General features: G+C 30.7%; 1 protein-coding gene across 1 annotated transcript; it reads left to right on the plus strand.

The window, feature by feature from the left end:
* The first annotated feature begins 2154 nt into the window (after window positions 1-2154).
* LOC123670160 (muscle-specific protein 20) lies at window positions 2155-4242 on the plus strand. The gene is made up of 4 exons (XM_045603671.1): window positions 2155-2267; window positions 2555-2766; window positions 3103-3223; window positions 3747-4242. The coding sequence occupies exons 1-4, from the start codon at window positions 2238-2240 to the stop codon at window positions 3936-3938; spliced, it is 555 nt and encodes a 184-aa protein (XP_045459627.1). The 5' UTR covers window positions 2155-2237; the 3' UTR covers window positions 3939-4242.
* Window positions 4243-23298: the final 19056 nt, after the last annotated feature.

Here is a 23298-nt window from a genome sequence, read left to right on the forward strand (position 1 = left end):
ATCAGAATCAATATGTAATTCACACTAAAAAGTAAAGAAACTAACTAATACAAGTCGTTCATTCCTCATATTATACAAATGAAAAATAGCACTTTCATAATTAAATTATATTATTTGTAAACAAAAATATCGTCATATTTTACAAAATATTTAAGTGTTAAAACATAAAGTAGCGTTCATCATAAGCGTGGGTATCGGCGACAATGATAATTCATCGGGTTTTCAAAGACCCGCGGTGGGCGGTGAGACGCCTTGGCGGTGTAGCGGTCGAGCCGCGTGTACGATCACGCCCGCAATGACTGCGCGAATTGTCACACCCCACGTATTAGTTTCTTTCAACCACATAGAGACCATGTAACGTGTCAATGTATATAGTATGATTAATGAGTTACAATACTATATTGCCAGAATCTCATATAGACGCTGTAGCGCTTTGTTTCAAAATATGAATAATAAGAAGTATGTTTTATAATTCATAGGACAATAAAAAGACGTAATTCAAATCGGTATGATGTCTTTACTCAATTTGGAAATAACTTCGTTGTTTATGAACCATGATAAGGAAACCAGGATCTGATGATGGGATCCCAGAGCACTCGAGGGAAACTCACGAAAATCCGCATAACTTTTACTGGGTGTACCGATTTTGATGATTTTTAATTTAATCGAAAGCTGATGTTTATCATGTGGTCATATTTAAATTTTATCGAGATCTGATTACAGCTTTTGGAGTAATCTTTGATAATGCGTATTTACTTGACTATTTTTTCGTCTACCTACGTTGTTTTACTTGTCGATGTAATTGAAGTCGGTTTTTTTTTCGTTTGCAAGCAAACACAATTATTCATATATCTTTTTTAGGTCAGTCACGAGATAGGTTAATAATTTTTAATTAAAACTTGCAACGCTACAAATACTTCTTCATCCATCACTTTACTTAAAAATATTGTTAACACAGCTTTAATAATTATCATGGTACCAAACTAGGAGTACCTCCTTTCCATCAAAAAATGAATGAATTATCAAAATCGGTACATCCAGTAGAAAGTTATACGGTATAATACAACGTAGGTCGACGAAAAAGCGTCAAGTAAAAACGCATTATTAGATATAACTTGAAAAGTAATTGATAGATCTCAAATAAATTTAAATGGGACCAATGGACACACACCACCTTTCGATTAAAAAAAATTGTCGAAATCGGTTCACCCAGTCAAAAGTTCTGATGTACCATACATTAAAAAAATTACAGTCGATTGAGAACCTCCTCCTTTTTTGGAAGTCGGTTAAAAACTATTAACTAACAAAAATCCTTATGTTATAATTATAACCATTTGAACGATAACTATTTGTCAATTTAGTGACCTTTGTATTTTTAGAAAAAAAAATTAATAGGGTTGAAGTAAAAAAAGAAAAATAAAATTTAAAAAAAAACCTTTAAAACATTTGATCTAGTTAAAAAAAAATACACGACTATTATAGGCGCAAATTTTTCAAAATATCACTAAAATATCAAAAGGAATCCTGGTACCAAATTCCTGATTAAAAATTCATCATCATCATAACGAATTGTACAAAATAATACAAATTATACAGATTGAAGACAGCAAAACAACTTTGGAAGTCTGAGGTATAAAATACTATTTAAATGTTTTTATTTCAAACAATTCACTTATTGTCTTAAAATTATAGCGCTACAATATAAACAGAAAAATTTTCAACAATATTAAATAGTTTTGAAATAAACCTTTAAAAACAGATATCTTGTCACATATTCTACTGCACTGACTTCTACTTATAATGATTTTATTTGTTACAACAATATATATGTAGCTCTAAATAATATACTCTTTAGATAATAAGCGACTTTCTAAATAATAAGCGACTGAACGAACAGTTTTACGCTTTGTTTTTAAATGTACCTTCTGTTAGAACTATTAAATTTTCAGTCACGTTTATAAACAAAAAGAAAGTATTTTTTATATTGCAAGTGAAATTACATAAGATGTATATAATGAGCATTAATAATTTCTCTAAATAGTGCCTCTTACTAAGGTTATTGAGTCAGAAGTTTATTTGGTAGCCTCGTCAGAGGTAGAGGAGTGCTGCGTAAGAGTTTTCCAGAAGGGCGCAGCCTCCATACTCTATAAATACGTGGTAACGGCTTTCATGAAATCAGTCTAGCGGTGCTACTGATAGAGTGATCATCACCACACAGTACTACACATCTCACAAAAATGTCTCTGGAACGCCAAGTCCGCGCTAAGGTCAGTACTTCTAATTATAACACGAATTCCGTTTGTGAGAAATTGTGAAGTTTTTAAAATTCAACCATCAGATTTTATTACTGAAAAAAATTAATAAAAAAATGATTGTATATCCAATAAAAATATTTCACTAAAGCTTTTTTTATACAAAAAAAAATTAATATAACAAATAAAAATAATAATGTCATATAATTTGATATTTTTCGTACTCTTAGTAACAAAGAAGAATAATAAAATAAAATTTATAAATCCTGATATAATAATTACATAAAAAACTCCACCTATAGATCGCTGCTAAGCGCAACCCTGAAAAGGAAAAGGAGGCCCAAGAATGGATTGAGGGTGTCCTCGGAGCTAAATTCCCACCTGGTGAAGTTTTCGAGGATGTACTCAAGGACGGAACTGTCCTCTGCCAGCTTATTAACAAGCTCAAGCCTGGATCAGTGCCCAAGATCAACACAACTGGTGGACAGTTCAAAATGATGGAGAATATCACCAAGTTAGTTGCTACTTTATTTTCTTATTGTATTCAGTAAGCCAAAAAAATAATATTTAACTCACGGTTCAATAAAAAAATAAGTATCATTAAATTTAATGACTTCATGCTAATGTTCACAGTAAAATGCTGCTAAATTATTATTTATTTGATTGTGTTACTTAGTTGTTAGAAAAAATAATATACTTAGTACTAATTATGTACCAAACGATCAACCTAAATTGGCGATAAATGAATATCTGTTTGAGTTTGTTAAATTATTTTAAAATTATCATAAATTTAATTTAAAAGTTTTTTAGTATTAAATGAAAATTATACTAACGAAGCCTTAAATTTCAGCTTCCAATCTGCAATAAAAGCGTATGGCGTACCTGACATTGACGTATTCCAAACGGTAGACCTTTGGGAGAAGAAGGACATCGGCCAAGTCGTCAGCACACTGTTTGCCCTCGGTCGCGAGGTAACCATAACCTACTGTAAAAAAACTCGGCGGTTTTTTAAGAGTTCAAAAATCTTTATAACGATAATAGATGACAATTTCATAAAGAAGATTAGATATAGAGTAGATGATAAGCATGTACTGGTTCTTCTTATAATGGTTTATATTATAACGAATTACAAAATTTTATTAGTTCTACTAAATATTTTATAATCCAAAATTAGAACGGATTGCGCATTAGCCTGTTCTGCGTTAGATTGTAAAGTTTACTCTTTAAAATTAACGACTCACGTTCATGTTTCAGTTTATGATAAACATGGCTACATTGACGGGAAACAAAATATTTGGTTTAAACACGTTTAATTTAAGAAATTGAATCCTTGCCAATATTACCCGAGATTTAAGACCTTTGCGTAACTTTTTATAAGTAAACAAATATTAAAGGAAAGAGAATTCTCACGAAACTGAAACGCTGCACAGATATGTCTTAGACGACCTTTATTTTGTGTTACGAATTTCGTTCAAGGTTTTTGTTTCGTTTTAGACCTACAGGCACCCTGAGTGGAACGGTCCCTACCTCGGCCCCAAGCCCGCTGATGAGTGCAAGCGTGATTTCTCCGATGAAGTCCTGAAGGCTGGACAGACTGTTATTGGTCTCCAAGCTGGTTCAAACAAGGGTGCCACACAGGCCGGTCAGAACATGGGCGCTGGCCGCAAGATCCTCCTCGGCAAGTGAACACCTCGCCTCACCACAATCCAAAGTGATATTAATTTTAAGTTATTTTTTTATTCAAAAGTGTGCATACGGACGCTATGTTACGACTGCTAGCTTCTCGTGTACATCTAGTCATGTGTGATGTGTAAGATTGTGAGTTCTCTTGTTCGTCAAGAAAACCTTTTCAAATTACCTGTAGCTAAAAATTATAGCTGGTATAATCTTATACAATCATGTAGCACCAAGTCGGTTTTTATACCTAGGATAAGAAATTATATTTATTTCCATTCTATTATAGCCTTTTATAATAAAAGATATTCTTATCTATTTTATCTTATTTATCTCTAATAAAAAACTACCTAGTTCCTCTGCTCCCATCAAACCATCTTATTAATTGGATGCGGTGACAAGCAAAAATTAGTTTTTTGTAAGTTTCCTTGTACATTCGACACCGATAAACCGATTTCCATAAATTAATTACTTCGAAATCGTCCATTGATCACAGGATAGGTTAAAATTATAAAAATATTTATATACATCTATGGCTGGATTGGAATTTTCAAAGAATTTCCTTCACGACTTAAGGTTATCAAAATAAATGCCTTAAAAAAGAGTAATAAATGCGACCCTTGACCTAATTGAAGGATTTTAGGCGCCATACAAAATATTGATATATATATGTATATATATATACTTCGTTCTAAATATATATATATATGGAACGAAGTTGAAAACGAAGTTTTTTAAATAAGATTGCTACTAAGAAAAAGATTAATGTACCTGTATTAGTCTCTTATCGTACCTTTACTGGATGAACGTAATCTACAATTAAGTAATGGATCTTAATTTTCCACTCTACTCCACTACGAATAAGTGAAATATTTTCTAATAAGTATTTAAAAGTGCGTCAAAATTTCTTCTGAAATATAATTAGTCAACTTAATGATTTTCTTTAGCGTAGGGTAATATTTTGAAATTTGAACTGGCTTTGAAATACACAGGCCGAAGACGGGCAGCAGCGTCTTTGGTGCGACAAAGGCAGCCCTGCGGTCACCAACCCGCCTGCCTAGCGTGGTGACTATCGGCAAAACACATGAGTTCACGCCATTTTTGGCGCGAACTTTTGGAGGCCTATGTCCAGCAGTGGACTGTATTAGGTTGAAGTGATGATGATGATGAGGATAAAACAGTTTGTTAAAAAATAAGAAAAAATCAAACAAGCATTCATCATAATAAGTTGCAAGGGCCTCTACTATATACATTTATGGCAGGTACTATACTAGATTTAGGACCCCTGTTAAAAAAAATCAATAATAATAACGAGTAACAAAACCATATGCAATAAGAGGAAGAAAATGGTGTAAAAATTTGGTTCCCTAGCAAAAAAAAAAAACAAGTGTGCTTTAGACCACACAATTTAAGTAAAACTTCTTTAGCAATAGGCCTGCAAAATAGGCCTGCACCGTGTGTTAGATATACGAAATGTAACTTGCCTATGAGAAAAAGAAAGAAAGAAAATATGTGCTCGTACCTCTCTCTCCTGCTCCGTTCGCCTCGCCCGATGACACTTTTCGTAACGCTCTCGTAACGCATTCACCAGTTTACTCCCCAAGTGAAGCGTGCGTAGAAAAGTTTTACTTCAAATAAAAAACTACTACACATTATTAGAGATAATTTCAAAACTAATTTTCAAATTTCGTTTCTATTTAAACGGCTATCTTCATAATATAGAGCATAAAGAAATATCAATTTAATATTGCTTGCTCTAAAATTTAATTTTACGTAATTACTATAACATACATTTTATTTATATAACTACTATTCAAAAATTTTGCGACATTTTTCTTTGTAAAATAACCAGTTTATATAGTTATTACTTTATAATAACCAAAACTGTAAATTAGATAACCATAACATTTTAGCTGCAATTAAATTGTATTATATTAATATAGTTGAGGGTACAATCATAATAACAACACAATATAATATATGTTAAATAAACATACATACACGTAAACACTCTAAGTAAGACTCGCGTGTGTTAACCGAGTTCAAAAAAGGATGAGGATTTTATTTTTAATATATATTTCACTTCATACTTTCATTACTGGCTGTATTGATTTGATGATTCCTATTTTGTTCGGAAGCTTGTTTATCGTATGGTCTCATTGAAATTTGAGCGAGATCTGACAAGTACTTTATGAGTTATATTTTATAATACGTTTTGTAATATACATTGACATAAATTGAAGTCGGTTTTTTTTATTTGTTGAGAACTTACATAATTATTTGTATACTGGTGCAAGCAAGTGTTGCGAACGTTAAGAATTAAAATATATATATATATATATATATATATATATATATATATATATATAAATCTTTCGAAATATTTACGAACCTACTTTTTAATGTTGTAGATGGAAAATATAATTTAGATTTTGTTTGGTAATGCACATAAATGAATTTTAACTTTTCGTTCAAACATTGTCTAAAAGTAACATGGGATGTAAATATATAAGTAAAGTCGAAAGACAAAACTACTAAAGTAGGACTAGGTACCTAATATATGAATGACTTCAGAGCCATCTGGTACGAAACAATGTAGAATTTTTAGAATAATTACGTTTACGTATGAGATGCAACCCTGTTGGTAGTGTGGTTGGTATATTTATTTCTTAATCATTTTATATTTTATAAACTTAGATATAGATACAAAGAGACAGTTAAATATACCTAGTCAAAAAGTAAAAGAATAAAAATTTATCTATTTATTTAACAATTTATGTACACTAGGATAGCAAAAGGAAATAGCTCTTATAAACAATGCAGGTACAAAGGCACTACTTATCCCATGATGGAATCTCTTCCAGTAGTCCTGCCACAGGAAACTTATAAAACAGTCGCAAAATTAGCGTGTACAATCTAAACATATTGAGAATAAAAATATAATATATAATAAATACATAATTATACAATATATAAATGCACACATATAATAATGTATACACACGTAGATACAAATAATACGATACTTATACATACACGCATACGATACATAATATAATACACATGATAATATATGGCAATACGCATAAGGACACTATATATATTGGATGTATGTAAGAAAATGAAAAATAAAAAAATTATACATTGATTTCTAATGTTTATATGAATTTCACTCATTATAACGAAACAATTTTTTCGTTTTTATCAGCGTTTATGACCGACGGGAGTACTACTCCTTGACCATGGTTGCTTTACAATATCCGAAACTGTTTCAAAAAATATATTAATTTAAAATACATACCTCCTCGACCTAGTATTAAATGCAATAATTTTATTTATTTAAATAAATGTAACAATTTTCTTTATTTAAATAAACAATACTAGTTATTAAAATAAAATACAATTCTGTGCCTCTCGTGACAAGTAATAAAAGTCGGAAAATATCATTTTATTTTAATATCGATGTTCAAGAATTTTTTAACCCAGTTTTATCACTATGCACAAAAATTGTTTCCGTAGCTAATAGCTATACCTATTAAATGAGTGAATTGGACCAAAAAAATCGTAATTTTTTCTGATAATACAACTGTTAAAAACACTAGAGTATAAAAATAGTATATATATATATATAGTAAATATAGTAAACACAACCCGTTTTATCACTTATCATACAAGGCATAGAATTAATGTTACTTAAACGTAATAAAAACTTATTTCGTGTGAAAAAGGGCTTTGATTGAATTGTTTAGAGCTTTGTGGGTTTTGATTATAAATAAACTCACGTAAGTACTTTGATAAAAATAAATGCTATTGAGGACTTGCTGTAAAAAAAACAATATTTCAATAAATGTGTTCCAAGACCGCCACCTGTCCCGTGACACGATAAAAAATACGTTCTAGAAAGCTCAAAATAACGGCGGACGAGAATAACGACACCGTTCTATCGTCATCGTTAGTTTGTAACGCCTAACGCGGCCGTTAGACTCAATACAACCTCGTATAAAACCTTAAAATAGGATTCCGCCTGCCGTTCTCGATTTCAGTGTGGGCTTTTATTAGTATTAGGCGTGTGTTAGTTGTAGAAGCCTGAGCTAGTCAGTCGGATAAAAGTAGTCGAGCCTTCAACACCACAGCGCGTTGTACCATCAACAGATGGCGCTCGGTGAAATTCAAAGGCTCTTAGTTTACTTAAGTTCCGTTAGATGGAGCTGTAAGGAAAAGGGTCTGGTTGCCCATCGACAATTTTAGTATTAAGATAGTTTTAAAACTCACCGCTAGATAGAGACACAAGTAAGTAAATATCAGGTAAATATTTAATAACAATTTACCCATTTTTTAAATTGTACTAATAAAGTATTATAGACAACCCATGTTACATAAATTTATTACTAATTAACTACTGTTCTATGAATTATAACATTATTGTTATGAAGTATCTACTTGTAAAGTTGGTGTCGTTGTAATTTTTTTTTTTTTTCTACGCAATACTTTTAATTTTATCTGGCAAATTAGATTACCTCCAGCCAACCTATTTGAATGTGCACGTAAGTTTTTAGGTATATATTCTTAGTTATTTGACAATTTTCCTCAATTGTAAAGTAATGTAACTTAGTATAAATAAATCCCATTGCATAAAAAGTTATCGACGTGTTAAATAGAGCTTTATCTACGTTTTTTGAACTATTTTCGTATAAAATATTTATCCAAAAATGGCGCACGTCAGCATATCGGTAGAAGAAATCAAGAAACTGTTAATCACGTAAATATAGCCGTGATTCTCGATTAGGTACCGCGGACCGCGCAGTCTACAGACAACTCCTACGCACTAATAGAAATTTTATTCGTTATTAATTACGTTTCAGCAACAGTAGGTAACATTTTAGTTATTTATTTGATTTTTTTTTTAAGCGAACCGAAAGAATTTTAGAAAAATACTGTGCTTTTTTATGTATGTTACAGATGTTAAATTATAGCTCATGGCTTATAAACAATTATTATCATTTAAGAAAATAAACGTGTGGCTTATAGTTTTTTTTTTGCCGCAAAAATTAAACAAGTTTTCATACGACAACATAAACTTTACAATCAAGTGGTAAAAATGACTTGTAACGTGAAAAAAAAACGATAAATTACTTTTGAATTTAACTTCAACGTCGAATAACTTTGAAAGGAGAGAATTTAATTAAAAATCTCAAGAAACTTTTTTTGTAGAGTATTAAATTTCCTTTGAATATAAGTATTTTGAACCATAAAAATATTGATATTTCTGATAATTAACGTTTGAGGCACGATTTCATGGAAACGGCTTGTATTTCATTAATTTACTAAGAAAGCTTTTTTCTAGGAAATTTAATTTCCTTTAAGAATATGCATCGCTCAAAATTTTCAAATTGATAATTGACGAATTTTGAGTAAAAAAATGAGATTACTTTAAAAAACCTATAGTCGTAACGATATACCCCTTAATATTTTTATTAAGGGCTCAAACTTTTACGATAATCATTTTTATCATTATTAATGTCATTTTCATAGTATCGTTAAAAATAGTCAAATAATACACAATAAAACACCTACTTACGTACGGTATTAAGGTGATTAAAACCCATCAAAATCATTAAAAGTACCGCCTACTTTAAGTTGTATCTGTAGATTGCTTTTATGTGTTACAGTAAATTTCATAATTTGTCACAAAATATCGATAGCTTTTCTTTAATGGCTTTTTTTGTGGCGAGGCACACAACTAATTTTCCGTTTACATTAATAAATAAACCACTTTGATGATTTAGCACATAATTTTAATGGAAATCCTTGAATTTGAGATATCACGTGATCATTATTACAGAGGCGGTCTCATTAAGTCTAATTACATTTTGGCAACCCTGATATGAATATTTGATTCATGACAATCTTTTTATTTTCGGACTTAAATAATATTAGATGGAAACGCATCGTTTTGTTATGCCCGGCTACATAAAATACAAATTTGTAGACAGTTTAGCGAGTTTTAATCAGTATCAAAGTTAAACAGCAAAAAAAAACCGTCCTCCCGTGACCATGATTGCTGTAAAGTGAAAATGAATCTGATAGAACTGAATATTTATTCTAGTACTTACGTTCGTACGTAGTTCTTAGTAGCGAAGTTATTCGTTCAGTAGATTTTACTCCTCATATTATTTTCATACTGAGAGCCTGAAAATCGATTCTTAAGGAATAAAAAAACGCACGCCTTTTAGTAACAAATATTTTATATAGTACAAGTGGCATGAGAGCCCGTGGATATTGTTAATATAACAAAAAAAAAAAAAAAAAAAACATATTTATTATGAAAAATATTACCCCAAGTTTAAATATACATTAAACTAATTTTTTAAGTTTAGTATTCATGAAAGTGTATATTATTATACCCATTTTTTTTCCAAGACGAGTTTTTGGCACAGCTGTAAAACTTTTACATTACTCATCAATGATAGTTTGACATTGAACGACAATTTTTGAATATGACACACTTGATGGGTATTCGCTTTGTTTGCGTCACACAGGTAACAGGAATTTAATCCAATCTTGTGAACGGACTAGAGGTGTCACGATTTTAACGAACCAGATAAAATTTTACGACAATATGTCTTTTTAACCGAAAGAGGTTCTCAATACGATCGTATATATTTTTTAAATATTTTAACTCAGAACTTTTGACTGGGTGGAACTATTTCGATAATTATTTTTGGAACGAATTTCCTTATGGGGCGTTGCAGAGGGGTATCCTAGCCGGCAAAAAACGCCCGTAACGTTAAATAAAAGCGTAAAATTCTTATGTATCATGTAGTCATATAGTGTAGTCATGTATGATGCCTATACAGTGTCTAAAGTATAGTCTTGCGATGACTGTTATTATTATTGCACTTTACTATTATTACATGTTATAATTATCATTCGATAATTTTATTATATATTTTTATAAATCATTATAAATAAAATAAAGGTGCTAAGATAATTCTGTAAAGTAGTTTTATTTTTATTTTTATCGATTAAAAAAAATTATAATATTAATTTATACCCGAATAATTATTTTCTTGATACCTCGAATAGAACATGAAATTAATATTTAATAATAAGGAACTTTATTCCTATCTGGTGTCCCACGACACCATACGGTTTTCTTTCTTAATCAAAAGCTGATACGTGTCATGATGGTGTGTGATGGTGGCATTTAAATTTAATTGAGATCTGACACGTAGTTTTCAAGTAATCTATACTGATATTATAAAGCTGAAGAGTTTGTATGTTTGTTTGTTTGAACACGCTAATCTCTGAAACTATTGGTCCTGTTTAAAAGATCTTTTAAGTGTTAAATAGCCCATTTATCGAGGAAAGCTATAGGCTATATATCACCACACTAAGACTAAAAGGATCGGAGCACAAATGATGAATGTTTCAAAATCGGGTGCTGCGTAAACAGTTAAAGTTTCGCAAAATCATGTATATCAATCACAATCAAAATCATATGAATTGTTCCTATTCCATGCGGACGAAGTCGCGATCGAATAATGCGTATTAACTTGATTATTTTTTCGTCGACCTACATTGTATTATTCTCTCATATACAAAATTCTCGTGTCACAATGTTAGTTACCATACTCCTCCGAAATGATTGGACCGATTTTTATGAAATTTTGTATGCATAACGGGTAGGTCGGAGAATCGGGCAACATCTTATACATATGGCAAAACAAAGTTTGCAGGGTCAGCTAGTACCCTATAACTTTTCACTTAATGTAGCAATTTTGATGATTCTTACTTTAATCTAAAGCTGATGATGATATGGTCCTATTTAAGTTTGATTGACACCCGATGACTACTTTTTTAATTGATCTTGGTAAAGCTTATTTACTTGACTATTTTTTTTTTGTGTACGTATTTACTACTTGTCGATGTAATTGAAGTCGGTTTTTTTTTTTCGTTTGTGAGAAAGCAGTACTATTTTTTATACAACTAGGTCGGCAAACAACCGTACAGCTCATATTATGCACGCAACAACAGAAGCATCGCAAGCGCGTTGTCGATGTCGGCCCTACCCGCTATCCCAGGAACGCAACACTCCAATCTTCTATAATGTCCCAGTCGGGATGCTCCAGATTTTGTGCAGTGCAATGCAATATATATATATATATATATATATATATATATATATATATGACACTGCTGTGAATATAGAAAATTTCAGGTTTTTTCCGTTTCTATTCTATAAATAAATAGAATCTATGAGTCGCTTGTAACAATTTTTTAAGTACGTGATACAGATGTTTGCACGAGTTTTTGTGAATATGATCTCGTAATGTTATTGTATATCGTTATTTGCATGTTCGAAAAGCAACGAGAAATGTAGGTATTTGGGAGAAAAAAATCATAAATAATATTCCTAAAATAAACAATATCAACGAGATAGAAACAATATCAACGAGACGGGAAATTAAAATAAGTTATTGTTTATATTAGTCAAAAAATCGTAATCTTGAATATTTGATCATAAACTTTTCTGCTTAGAAAAATGGGCATCCATGGGCGGAGCTACGGGCAAGAGATCGTTTGAAAATAATGCGCGAACTGCGGCCGCTCGCGTTTCTGTGCCACGCTTCCACAGACCAAAATAACCCAGATGTAGACACATGTATAAATGCACATGTACAACGTTTCGTTATGTCCGCATTGGGCGCAGTCAGAAAACAAATTTATATTTAAAGTTTATACATATGCTTAAAAACAGACATGATATGATTTGAAACAGAAAACATACTATGTTTATAAAGCCTTTTAAAACCTTTTTTTTTTAAATGAATTACACAAAGCTAAAATTTATATTAATTTGGAGTAATATGTCTGCTGTTATTGATATGATAATGCTTTTTTTGTAATATATTATATCTTCACTGTTTTGTTGCCAACCTGTTATTACTTTAATATCAATGATATTTATTTTAACCGAACTCTAATAGAAGATTCCGTTGGTCATCCGTAATCCGTCTGTCAGAACGTTATCATTAGCACCTTATTAAACACGTACCTACAATATTCACAGAACATCAATTTTACAAAATATCTTTGAATTTGATCGTTGGAATCAAAAATTCTTTTTAATTTTTCTATTTGTGTCTATTCGACTTGCTTACTGTTTTTGAATTAGTAGCGGAAATCGTTTTAATAGCAGGTTGATTTATTCACACTCAAATTAGGTAATTTTTGTTTATAAAGATAAAATTGTCATAGTACTGTGAAAAGACTACCTCAATCTTTTTGCAAACGTTAATTTAAGAACTCTTGAGGGTTTAGCGGGTTTAGTGTAAATAATGTTTTATATCATACAGGATGTTAAGGAATTTTACGACTGCGAAATTAAGCTGATTGAAACCGAATCACTTTACAAACGGAAACATTAAAATTAAAAATAATTTTAATCGATCTTAGTTTTAATAATTATATATCTCCGTAACTCCGTACGTTTAAAATGTGTAACTCAAAAATTTAATCCTGCTTACATTACCATCATTTACGAGTCTTACGTATTTCACGTGACGGAGGGTATATTTTTCAAGTAGGTATATCGAAACGTGCTGTGTGGCTACGGCACTAAAGAATTTAGCCACCCCCTCTCTTCCCGTGGGTGTCGTAAGAGGCGACTAAGGGATAACAAGGTTCCACAACCACCTTGGAACTTAAGAAGCCGACCGATGGCGGGATAACCATCGAACTGCTGGCTTTGAGATACACAGGCCGAAGATGGGCAGCAGCGTCTTCGGTGCGGCGGAGCCAGTACTGCGGTCACCAACCCGCCTGCCCAGCGTGGTGACTATGGGCAAAACACATGAGTTCACGTTGTTTTTGGCGTAAACTTGTGGAGGCCTATGTCCAGCAGTGGACTGTATAGGCTGTAATGATGATATCGAAACACTGAAATCACATTTTTTTTAATAAGATAGATATATATTTAACTATATACAAATACTACTACTGACATGTGTAGTGTAAGTATCGATAAAATAAATCACATCTTATAAAAGTTATCAGGCTTACATACAATTTTTATAATATGTATTAATTATTATAGTACCTATTATTAAAATCTAAAATACATGGGAAACATATAGGTGTACAACTGAAATGTTATCCAGTAAGTCAATTGAAGATACAATATTTACACTATTAAAGTATAAGTCTTTCCATACAAAAACAATAAGTATTTTCATATTATAGTCATCTAAAAGTAGTGTATGAAATTTTGATACAGCGTAGGCGGTTACCTACAGCGGGGATGAGTAACACACCAAGAGTTTCGTAGCGCTGAGTAACCGCAGCTTTGCGAGGGTTTCCATGTTATTTTAGAAGCATCCTACGCACGCACGGAGAGATCTGCCATACCTGTATAGAGAATCATAAACACCTGAGTGTTATTTAATCTCATTTCTTGTACATTCCATGAATAAATTCGATCGCGGTTTTTAAACCATAACGAAATTTATTTTTATTTATGATCTTTGAAGTGTGGCTATTTATATTTCTTGGTGTCTAAAGTAGTTTTGACTTATTACTGTTGTATTACGAAACATGTGTTTATCTCATCACGTTATTTTTATCCTTAAACTAAATTGAGACGTGATTGACCTTAATCCAGAATGGCGTTGGTAGAGTCATTTCTTAAATCAACTTACATTTTACACAAACCATAGTCGTAAAAGGTAAAAAATCTAAAAAAAGTTTTCAGTTTTTTTTTTTTGTTATCTATATCGTAATTAGTAACAATTCTATATTTAAAATTTACTATCTTAGTTCTAAAGCTAATACTTAACGTAAAACATACATTTAACAACTAAATTATTCATTACAATGCATAAGAAAATATGAATATCAATTAAGGGCTTAAGTATGAACTTAATATGTAATTAGTTCATATAAAAATTCCACATAAATTTGTAAAATAATGAGAGTCACGAAGAGGCGCGATCAAGATATGGACAAGTTTGAAAACGTGCCAGTTCTCGATTTTGCTGTTAGACATTTTTCACATTTCACGGCCATAAATTTTTTGTCACATGTAATGAAAGTTAGTACAAAAATATCGTTGTTGTAAAAGCGTTACATTTAATCACTTTATTCGTAGATAAGTACCAAAATTATAAGAGCATCACATATTTACGTTACATAATTAAAATTTTCCTAAAAACTTGATAAAAAGTGGTGTATCGCTTCACGAGCAACCTTTTCTAGAATTGTTGTTGGCAAAGAGAATAAAAGAATAAAGTAGGATTGTTTCGGTATTATAAAGTTATGATGTTCTCGAGTATGATCACAGCATTCTTTCAAATTTTTTAAATTCATAAAAAACGTTTCACATAAAATAATTAAACAATAGTTTAGTGGATAACTAACTACCAGTCGCCCGTAACTTCAAGTTCGGACTGGTACGTGGGCATTTGAAATACTAAATTTGCCTTTTAAATTTTTCAAAAAAAGAAATCATTAAGAAATTTTTCTGTTTGAAAAAAAAGTGTGACGTAAAATAAGTGAAGGTCGAGGGAATTGCGTGTAGAGTAAAGATGAGTTATATACTCGTATCTTTGTATATTACAGTCCTTAATCTAGAACATGTAGGGGAAATGTGTATGAGTTTGTCTCCTTACAGAAAAGTGCTTGTAGACGATAGATGTTTTCGACGATTATTAGACAGTCAGACAGTAGATATCAAATAGTTAAGGGGAAGCAAATTTAACTATCTACCTGTTATCATTATCAATATGTTTAATTGATTGGTCTTTTATTAAAAAAACTACTATTTCCAAAACCCTACCAAAAGATCATCTTGTACTACCCGGTCTCCAAGATAATCCCTAGGGTACGGGAAAGACGATCCTCGGGATCAACTGCCCCTAAGTTTTAAAAATTATGAACTTTTAGGTGAAGTAAATAAAAGTGCCGGGCTATGTATTAACGTAAAAAACACCTAGATGGAGTTTATAGTTTCGCTGCAATTAAAAAGGATCATCTTACCTAATATGATCATCTCGTACATCTTACCTTAGAGGATCATCTCTTACACCTTTCCGCTAGCTGGCATTGCAACCTTAAATGGCAGGTAGGTAAAGGCAGCCAAATTCCTAATATTAAAAGTTGAATCCTAAGGGCCACTTTTTTCAACGAATTTCCTTAAATAGTGAAGAAAATTGTATGTCCAGGGCGAAGTCCATTATATAATGCAGTTTTTAATGTTGTGAAGGAATCAATATATTTTGTTTAATAGTTTTTAAATAAACAAATATCTCAAGTTAATAATACTGGAATATATGTATTAACTATAAATTAAAATATATAAACATACTATAAACATATATAACAATTCATTATTCTTATAAAACGTATTCGTACTTCTATGTACTCGAAGAGTGACATTGATTCAATAGTCATAAACATAAATTAAAACATGACTGTGTATTACCTTGTGTAATTGATTGCTGCAGCAGTTGAATCTGTGGTTAATAAGTGGCAATATGAAGTTCGCCAAGTCATGACTCATCTGACAGACGACTTTTATACACATAAATATAACTGTTGGTTGTTTTACAACGCGTTGTTGTGTTTACTTTGTATACGTAAACATAATACGAAACATAGCTATTCTAGATATATTAGTGTACTACTGTTATGCATTTTTTTATTCGTATATAAACACGTAATACATTATTGTAGGTAGGTACTGCTTTTGAGCAGACAAAAAAGCTTTACAAAAAAATATGAAATGAATAGATGCTTAGAATGATATATAGAATGATAGATGTTTAGTGATACTACCTAAGCTTTGATAGTCTCTAGAGGTAGACGTAGAGCTAGATGTAGCTTAATATCTAAGATATCAAAAATTTTAAACGAATTATTGCTTAGGTATATTGTTTAATTTAGAAAATATTTTTCACACTATCGCACATCAATAAAAATTTTTAAAAATACATTTTATTTATTTATTTACAGAAAAAAAAATAGATACAATTTATGTGATAATCATTGCAGCAAAAACAATTAACAGTTTTACAGTGCACTGTTTTTCTAAAGTAATAAAACTAAAGTACACACGATATTATATACTAATATAAAATATGATATTAAGGTATATAAATAATAGATTATACGTCTGAATATAATTGGAAAGAAAAAAAAATCAAGTGGTTAAAGAATAATAATAATTATAGTAAAAGTAATAAATGCGGCCATTTAATTCTCTCTCTATATGTTGGTCTGAAAAGTATTTTAAAATATGTTTTTATAGTTGTTTTTTGAATTTTTTCTTTTAAATCTGATGGCAGATTATTTATTAAGAAAAGAATAATATTCAAGCGTACGTTTCCATAAAAATTACTATGTCTAGGTATTTTTAATGTGTGATTTGTAATATTTCTTTTTAGTTTATTGTGACTCATTTTTATTTGAATGTTTGAATTAAAATATTGTGCTATTAATCTATACATATAATAAAATGGTAGGAAAGTCAAAAATGTACATTGAATATTTTTTTTTAAAGAATACTTGGGGTGTGATCTACAATCGATATCGAAGCCAAAAATATAGTTTTTAGCATTTTTGTCTGTTTGTCTGTTTGTTTGTATGTATGTCCGGAATAAACTCAAAAAGTACTGCATGGATTTACTTCAAATTTGGTACGAATATTATTAAAAAGTCGGGTCAACATATAGGCTACATATTATCACGCTATTACCTACTGGGAACGAGCAGTGAACCTTTATTTCTTCAATGCACTCTGTAACAACGTGTAATCTAATGAGGCATATTTGAATGTTGTTGTTATTATGTTGATAACCATGCTATAAGCTAGTTTCACACTATAAATAAAGACATTCTGTAGTATATTTAGTAAAAGCATTGCACCCGAGCAAAGCCGGGGTGGGTCGCTAGTAATGTATATTTTATTTTAGTAGGTATTGGCATTACTTTGCAGTAGTTAAATAATTTCAAGGAGTTGTTTTTGTATTTATTTTTTATCTATATGGGTACAATTGTTTTTAAGATTCGTAATTGGAGATGATAGTATCTATCGAGATGTGATTTAAATGTAAGACCGTAGGTGCTTAGTTCATAAGATATAATAGATTCACCTAAAGATTTATAAAACATTAATAGTATTGTGAATGGAATTTTGGGCCTAATTATGGTTAATTTGGGCACAAACAATGTTTATATGTTCCTTCCCATTGAGGTTAGTATCTATAGTAATACGAAGGTAACGCTGAGTTTTAAAAAAGTCAATGGTGTTACAGTTACAGGTACCAGTATATGAATTATGAAAACATTGATGGCTATGTGCAGTGATTTATATGTCTCCAGACAATCTATTTTGCGTTGAGCTTATATAGATGGCTTTTGTTTTTTCTCTGTTTAATACTAGGCCAACATCGTGGGACCATTTTGAAAGTTGGATGACTTTAGAAAACACAAGTTGCATCAGTTGCAAAAGGCGGCCTTAACGCTAATGCAGCAACCTCTTCCAGGCAACCTTTAGGCTGAGGAATAACATAGGTAATGTGGGATTTGGCGCAAAAATCTACAACCATTATTTATATGACTTTAATATATGATATCAAAAATCTAAAAAAATTACAAATCTCTATCCGTATTATAAACAAGAAACTATGTGAGAATAGATGAACACATTGATCTTTTCTTTTATGTTTTAACATGCGCCATTTGTGTCTAAAATTGACATATATAACGTACTTTTTTTCTTCTTTTTTTATTAAATAACTTAACATTAAAATAATATATAGCACTATATTCCTTTCTAAATATAAAGTATCATCGTCAAATGATTTAATTGATTATAGATGTACTTGCATTATTTACAAACAGCACTTATAAAAGTAGGACATTTTTACTACATTTCGTAATCACGTCTAAAAAGGAAACAAGCCGTTTGTATGACTCTAATTCCATTTTAGCTGTATAACCTTGTATATGGACTGCGATCGCCATGTGTTCAGCGAACAAAGTCGAACTTTTGATTAATTACGATCTTTATCAAATTAAACAGCTAAATAGTATATTTTTTATATATTATATACTATTAGGTACTAAATATAAAAGCAATGAATTAAAGGAAGTAAATAAAAATAAGTAATAATCATATTTATTTATTTCAGATTTACATGCATTAAATTGTATGTATGTATGTTTAATAATTTGAATATTTATTATAAATTTGTTGTAACTTGTACACCTATGCTGACGCTGCTAGACCATTTCCTTTGCCCTAAGGTTGCCTGGAAGAGATCGCTTTTTAGCGATAAGCCCGCCCTTTGTACCTAATGAATATATTGTTAATATTTTTCTTTCTTTGCTATGTATTATTTCTGTTTTTGGTATACAGTAAAGTGTATTATTATTATTATTATTATTGTTAGTAACATAAGAAAACTTAGAAACAAATAAAATAAAAAAAATAAAAAAATTATTGAGTATCTTTTATAAATAAACGAATCTCAGAAGTCTTCTGGACTCAAAATATTGTTATTTATGTTACAAACCCTAAATATACACCTTTTGATTATTATTTTTTTGTAAGTATAAAATATATTTTTCTGATTTTTAAGCAGCACTACAAAAAGTACACATGAAGTTATTTTTGTGAAAATATTAATAGATAAGCAGGTGTGCTGAAGTTGGCAAGGTGTTTTATATCGTTATATGATGCGATTCGCAACTGGACCAATTGTGCACGTACAATAAGAAATATTACGTTATATGATTTTTGACTACATTTTACCCACAACTACGTTCATATATTTTACCTGCAACTACGCCCATATACTCGTATATTAAAAATATAAATAAAAGTTGATATGTTATTAACATTAATAACGAAAAAGCTGTAAATGTTACAGCTCCAATAAAAAAATTGGAGATTTATGTTTAGCAACCAAAAATGAGAAAACAATCCACTACTTGAGTATTTCGTTACGGCGTTTTTATTATCTAAACTTAGAAATGCCTCGGCAAGCTATTGCAAAACAATGTTTGTTTAGTAGGTGTCAGTAGTCAAGTCACCCAGTAGTCAACACAAAAGTAACATGTGACGAGGCTCTATCAAATAATATTCTAGCTATATTTTCTTCTTTTATTTATTTTTCATTTATTATTGATTTCAGCCTATAATGTCCCAATACTGGGCAAAAGCCTTTTTTTTCTATTTAAGAGAAGTTGGAACTAAGGCATGTGGGTGAATTTTTGGCCGTACTCAATTAGTCAATATAGTCTGATCAACTCAGATCAGGCTAAATTATTAATTCGGATGACCATGCATTATCAGAGATTGTTCTCTTTTCATTCCTTAGGCACATTAGAATCAGGCTGTCCAAAAGAAATATTAATATGTACCTAAGAAATTCGATAAGACTATTGACGACTATTCGACTTCCAATATAATATACAAAAATAAAATACAATCGAATTTAGAACCACCTCCTTTTTGTAAGTCGGTTAAAAAAGACCACAATGCTCTTGGTCATTGTCGATTTATGTATAGTTTAATCTTGCCAAAATTGTCAGTCAAGAGCGTTGTTCTTCGGTTTATCATTAATGTATTTTTGTCTAAAGAGGCTGAAATCGGAAATATGACTCACATAGAGATCACATTGGGAGACGTCTCTGGTAATAATAAATAATTGACGTCAACATTGTTATCACTAACGTTGACGTGTACGTATATTGCTAAATAGCTGCTATTAATAAAAAATCTAAAATTACAACGGTACTAAAATTAAAGCCATCGATTCGGTAATAAAAAAGCCACCAAATTATTCCATTGACACTTGTTGATGATACGAAAACGTGTTATATCCAAATACATAAGGTTAGGGCATGTTCTGACTTACGCAGCGGCTTGTTATTAATTACGTATAGTTCCCGGCCATAAATTAATTATTATTAAGCTTTTATCAATTATGCATCTTTTGTCACCCGACTAATAAATATTTTTATTTTCATTTTTTTTATTATTATAAATTATGCACATCGATCTTTGGAAAGAGACAATCCGCTAATTTCACCTTCGTAACGCATTATAGTCCAAGATCGCTGACTTAAAGTTGCAGTTCATTAATTCTGCTGCCCGTCTTCGGCCTGTGTATTTCAAAACCAGCAGTTGAATGGTTATACCGCCATCGATCAGCTCTATAAGATCCAAGATTATATAAAATCATATAATATTAAAATTATTAATATACCACGTATTGCTATAACCGGTGTGAAACTGACAAAACACTTTTCACTATTTCCTGATTTTGCACAAATTATAATACCAGTGAAGTATATGGCCACCCCCTCTCTTCCCGTGGGTGTCGTAAGAGACGACTAAGGGATAAAACAGTTCCACTACCACCCTGGAACTTAAAAAGCCGACCGATGGCGGGATAACCATCCAATTGCTGGCTTTGAAATACACAGGCCGAAGACAAAATTTTCTATTTTCTCATGACTGATAAAACAATGTGCTACCACATCCTTAGTAATGCGGTGAGGTCGTTGATAAAATTTGAATACCTACACCTTGCATTTCATATTTTGTTACGATTTTTAACATTATTGAGAAGTAGTTAAAATGTTTATTTTACAATTATTTTGCTTTTATTTTACCTATTATATATACTTATTATTAAGCAGGATATGTATGCTTGCAATGCTTCTAATGTAGCAGGCGTCTATAGGTTACGGTATCCACTTATTATCAGATGGGCCGTACATTACCTATGTTACGTGAAGACAACCTAATAATTATAATTATTATGATTATTTTATTAAAATATTTTGGTGCGTAACTTACAAAATAGTGACGGTTATGCTAGTGTGTGAAATGATTTTTTAATCGACTTCAAAAAAAGGAGAAGGTTACTCAATTCGACCGTATATATATATATATATATATATATATATATATATTTGAGTATGTATGTAAGGGGATAACTCCGTCGTTTATGAACCGATTTTGATAATTCTTTTTTTGTTGGAAAGGAGATATCTCTAGTTAGGGACCATGATAAGGAAACCAGGATCTGATGATGGGATCCCAGAGAAATCGAGGGAAACTCTCGAAAATCCGCATAACTTTTTACTGGGTGCACCGATTTTAATGATTTATAATTTAATCGAAAGCCGATGTTTATCATGTGGTCATATTTAAATTTCATCGAGATCTGATTACAACTTTTGGAGTAATCTTTGATAATGCGTATTTACTTGACTATTTTTTCGTCTACCTACGTTGTATTACTTGTCGATATAATTGAAGTCGGTTTTTCTTCGTTTGCCTGCAAACACAATAATGTGATGTAATAGTGATGTAATGTATTTTTATGCATTATTTTAAAGAAATATATTATATTTCTGTACTCCTTCTCTATATAAACTATACATAAGTATGCGAAATTTCAAACTCCTCCGTCCGAGCAATTTTCGTAAAAAGAGTACGTCGGTCATCTAAAAAACTTAATAAACCGCGATAAAATCCGAAAAAGTTGTATATATATAGTGGTTACAAGGTTTTTACTTCACGTATTAATATATCGATAGATAACATAAATACTTTTTAGCCATAAGTAATAAAGCTTTAAATTTAATTTGTAAAGTGAGAAAGTACGATCATTTAGTCAAACGTGAATATACTTACCTACATTATATTTTTAATGATAAATCCAGTTTTTTTTTTAGTTTTCCTTGCCTTTTGTAGAATAATTTGATCTAATTTATAAATATAAGAATATGTTAAGTTAATTTTTTTGCTGTTTGAATTATCATAAACTTTGTATTTTTTTCTAGTTTCTAGTTTGTAGCAGTATGTTTTGTCATTTTGATTAATGAATAATTGAAGTCTCTTATTCTTGAATCAAATCTTAGTTTACGTAAATCACATTTTCTTTAGGATCTTCTGAATCTACAGCTAGCTATTTTATATACATCCATTCATGAATTTTCTAGCCCGTCTTCATAAACTTTCGAAATTATAACATAAGAAGAATTACGTTAAAATAGGAGTTTAGTCCAAGAGTGTTCAATTGAATAAGGTTGAGATTTGTTTGCGACGACAAAGAGTCTACTTACGGTATCACGAACAACGGCAAAATAAAAATGTTTAAAAACATAACTTTTTTAGAGTATTTTATTATGTTTTCTTTACAGTCACGCTATAGTGTAATTATCGAAGTAATTAGTAGGTGTAATTCGTTTGTTCATCTATTTGTTTTTTGTTTTAATATGATTACAAATGAAGATAATAATATTATTTATTAATAAATAGAATTGTAAAAAGCCCACCTTAATGTTGCCTGAA

Source organism: Melitaea cinxia, chromosome 4 (genome assembly GCF_905220565.1).
Source record: "Melitaea cinxia chromosome 4, ilMelCinx1.1, whole genome shotgun sequence".
In the NCBI taxonomy this organism is placed as follows: domain Eukaryota; kingdom Metazoa; phylum Arthropoda; class Insecta; order Lepidoptera; family Nymphalidae; genus Melitaea; species Melitaea cinxia.

Bases quoted from the DNA above. Each gene is read 5' to 3' on its own strand.
- LOC123670160 (XM_045603671.1), top strand. From the start codon at position 2,238: ATGTCTCTGGAACGCCAAGTCCGCGCTAAG. The intron at 2,767-3,102 runs GTTAGTTGCTAC...CTTAAATTTCAG, and splicing joins ATGATGGAGAATATCACCAA to CTTCCAATCTGCAATAAAAG. The intron at 3,224-3,746 runs GTAACCATAACC...GTTTCGTTTTAG, and splicing joins TGTTTGCCCTCGGTCGCGAG to ACCTACAGGCACCCTGAGTG.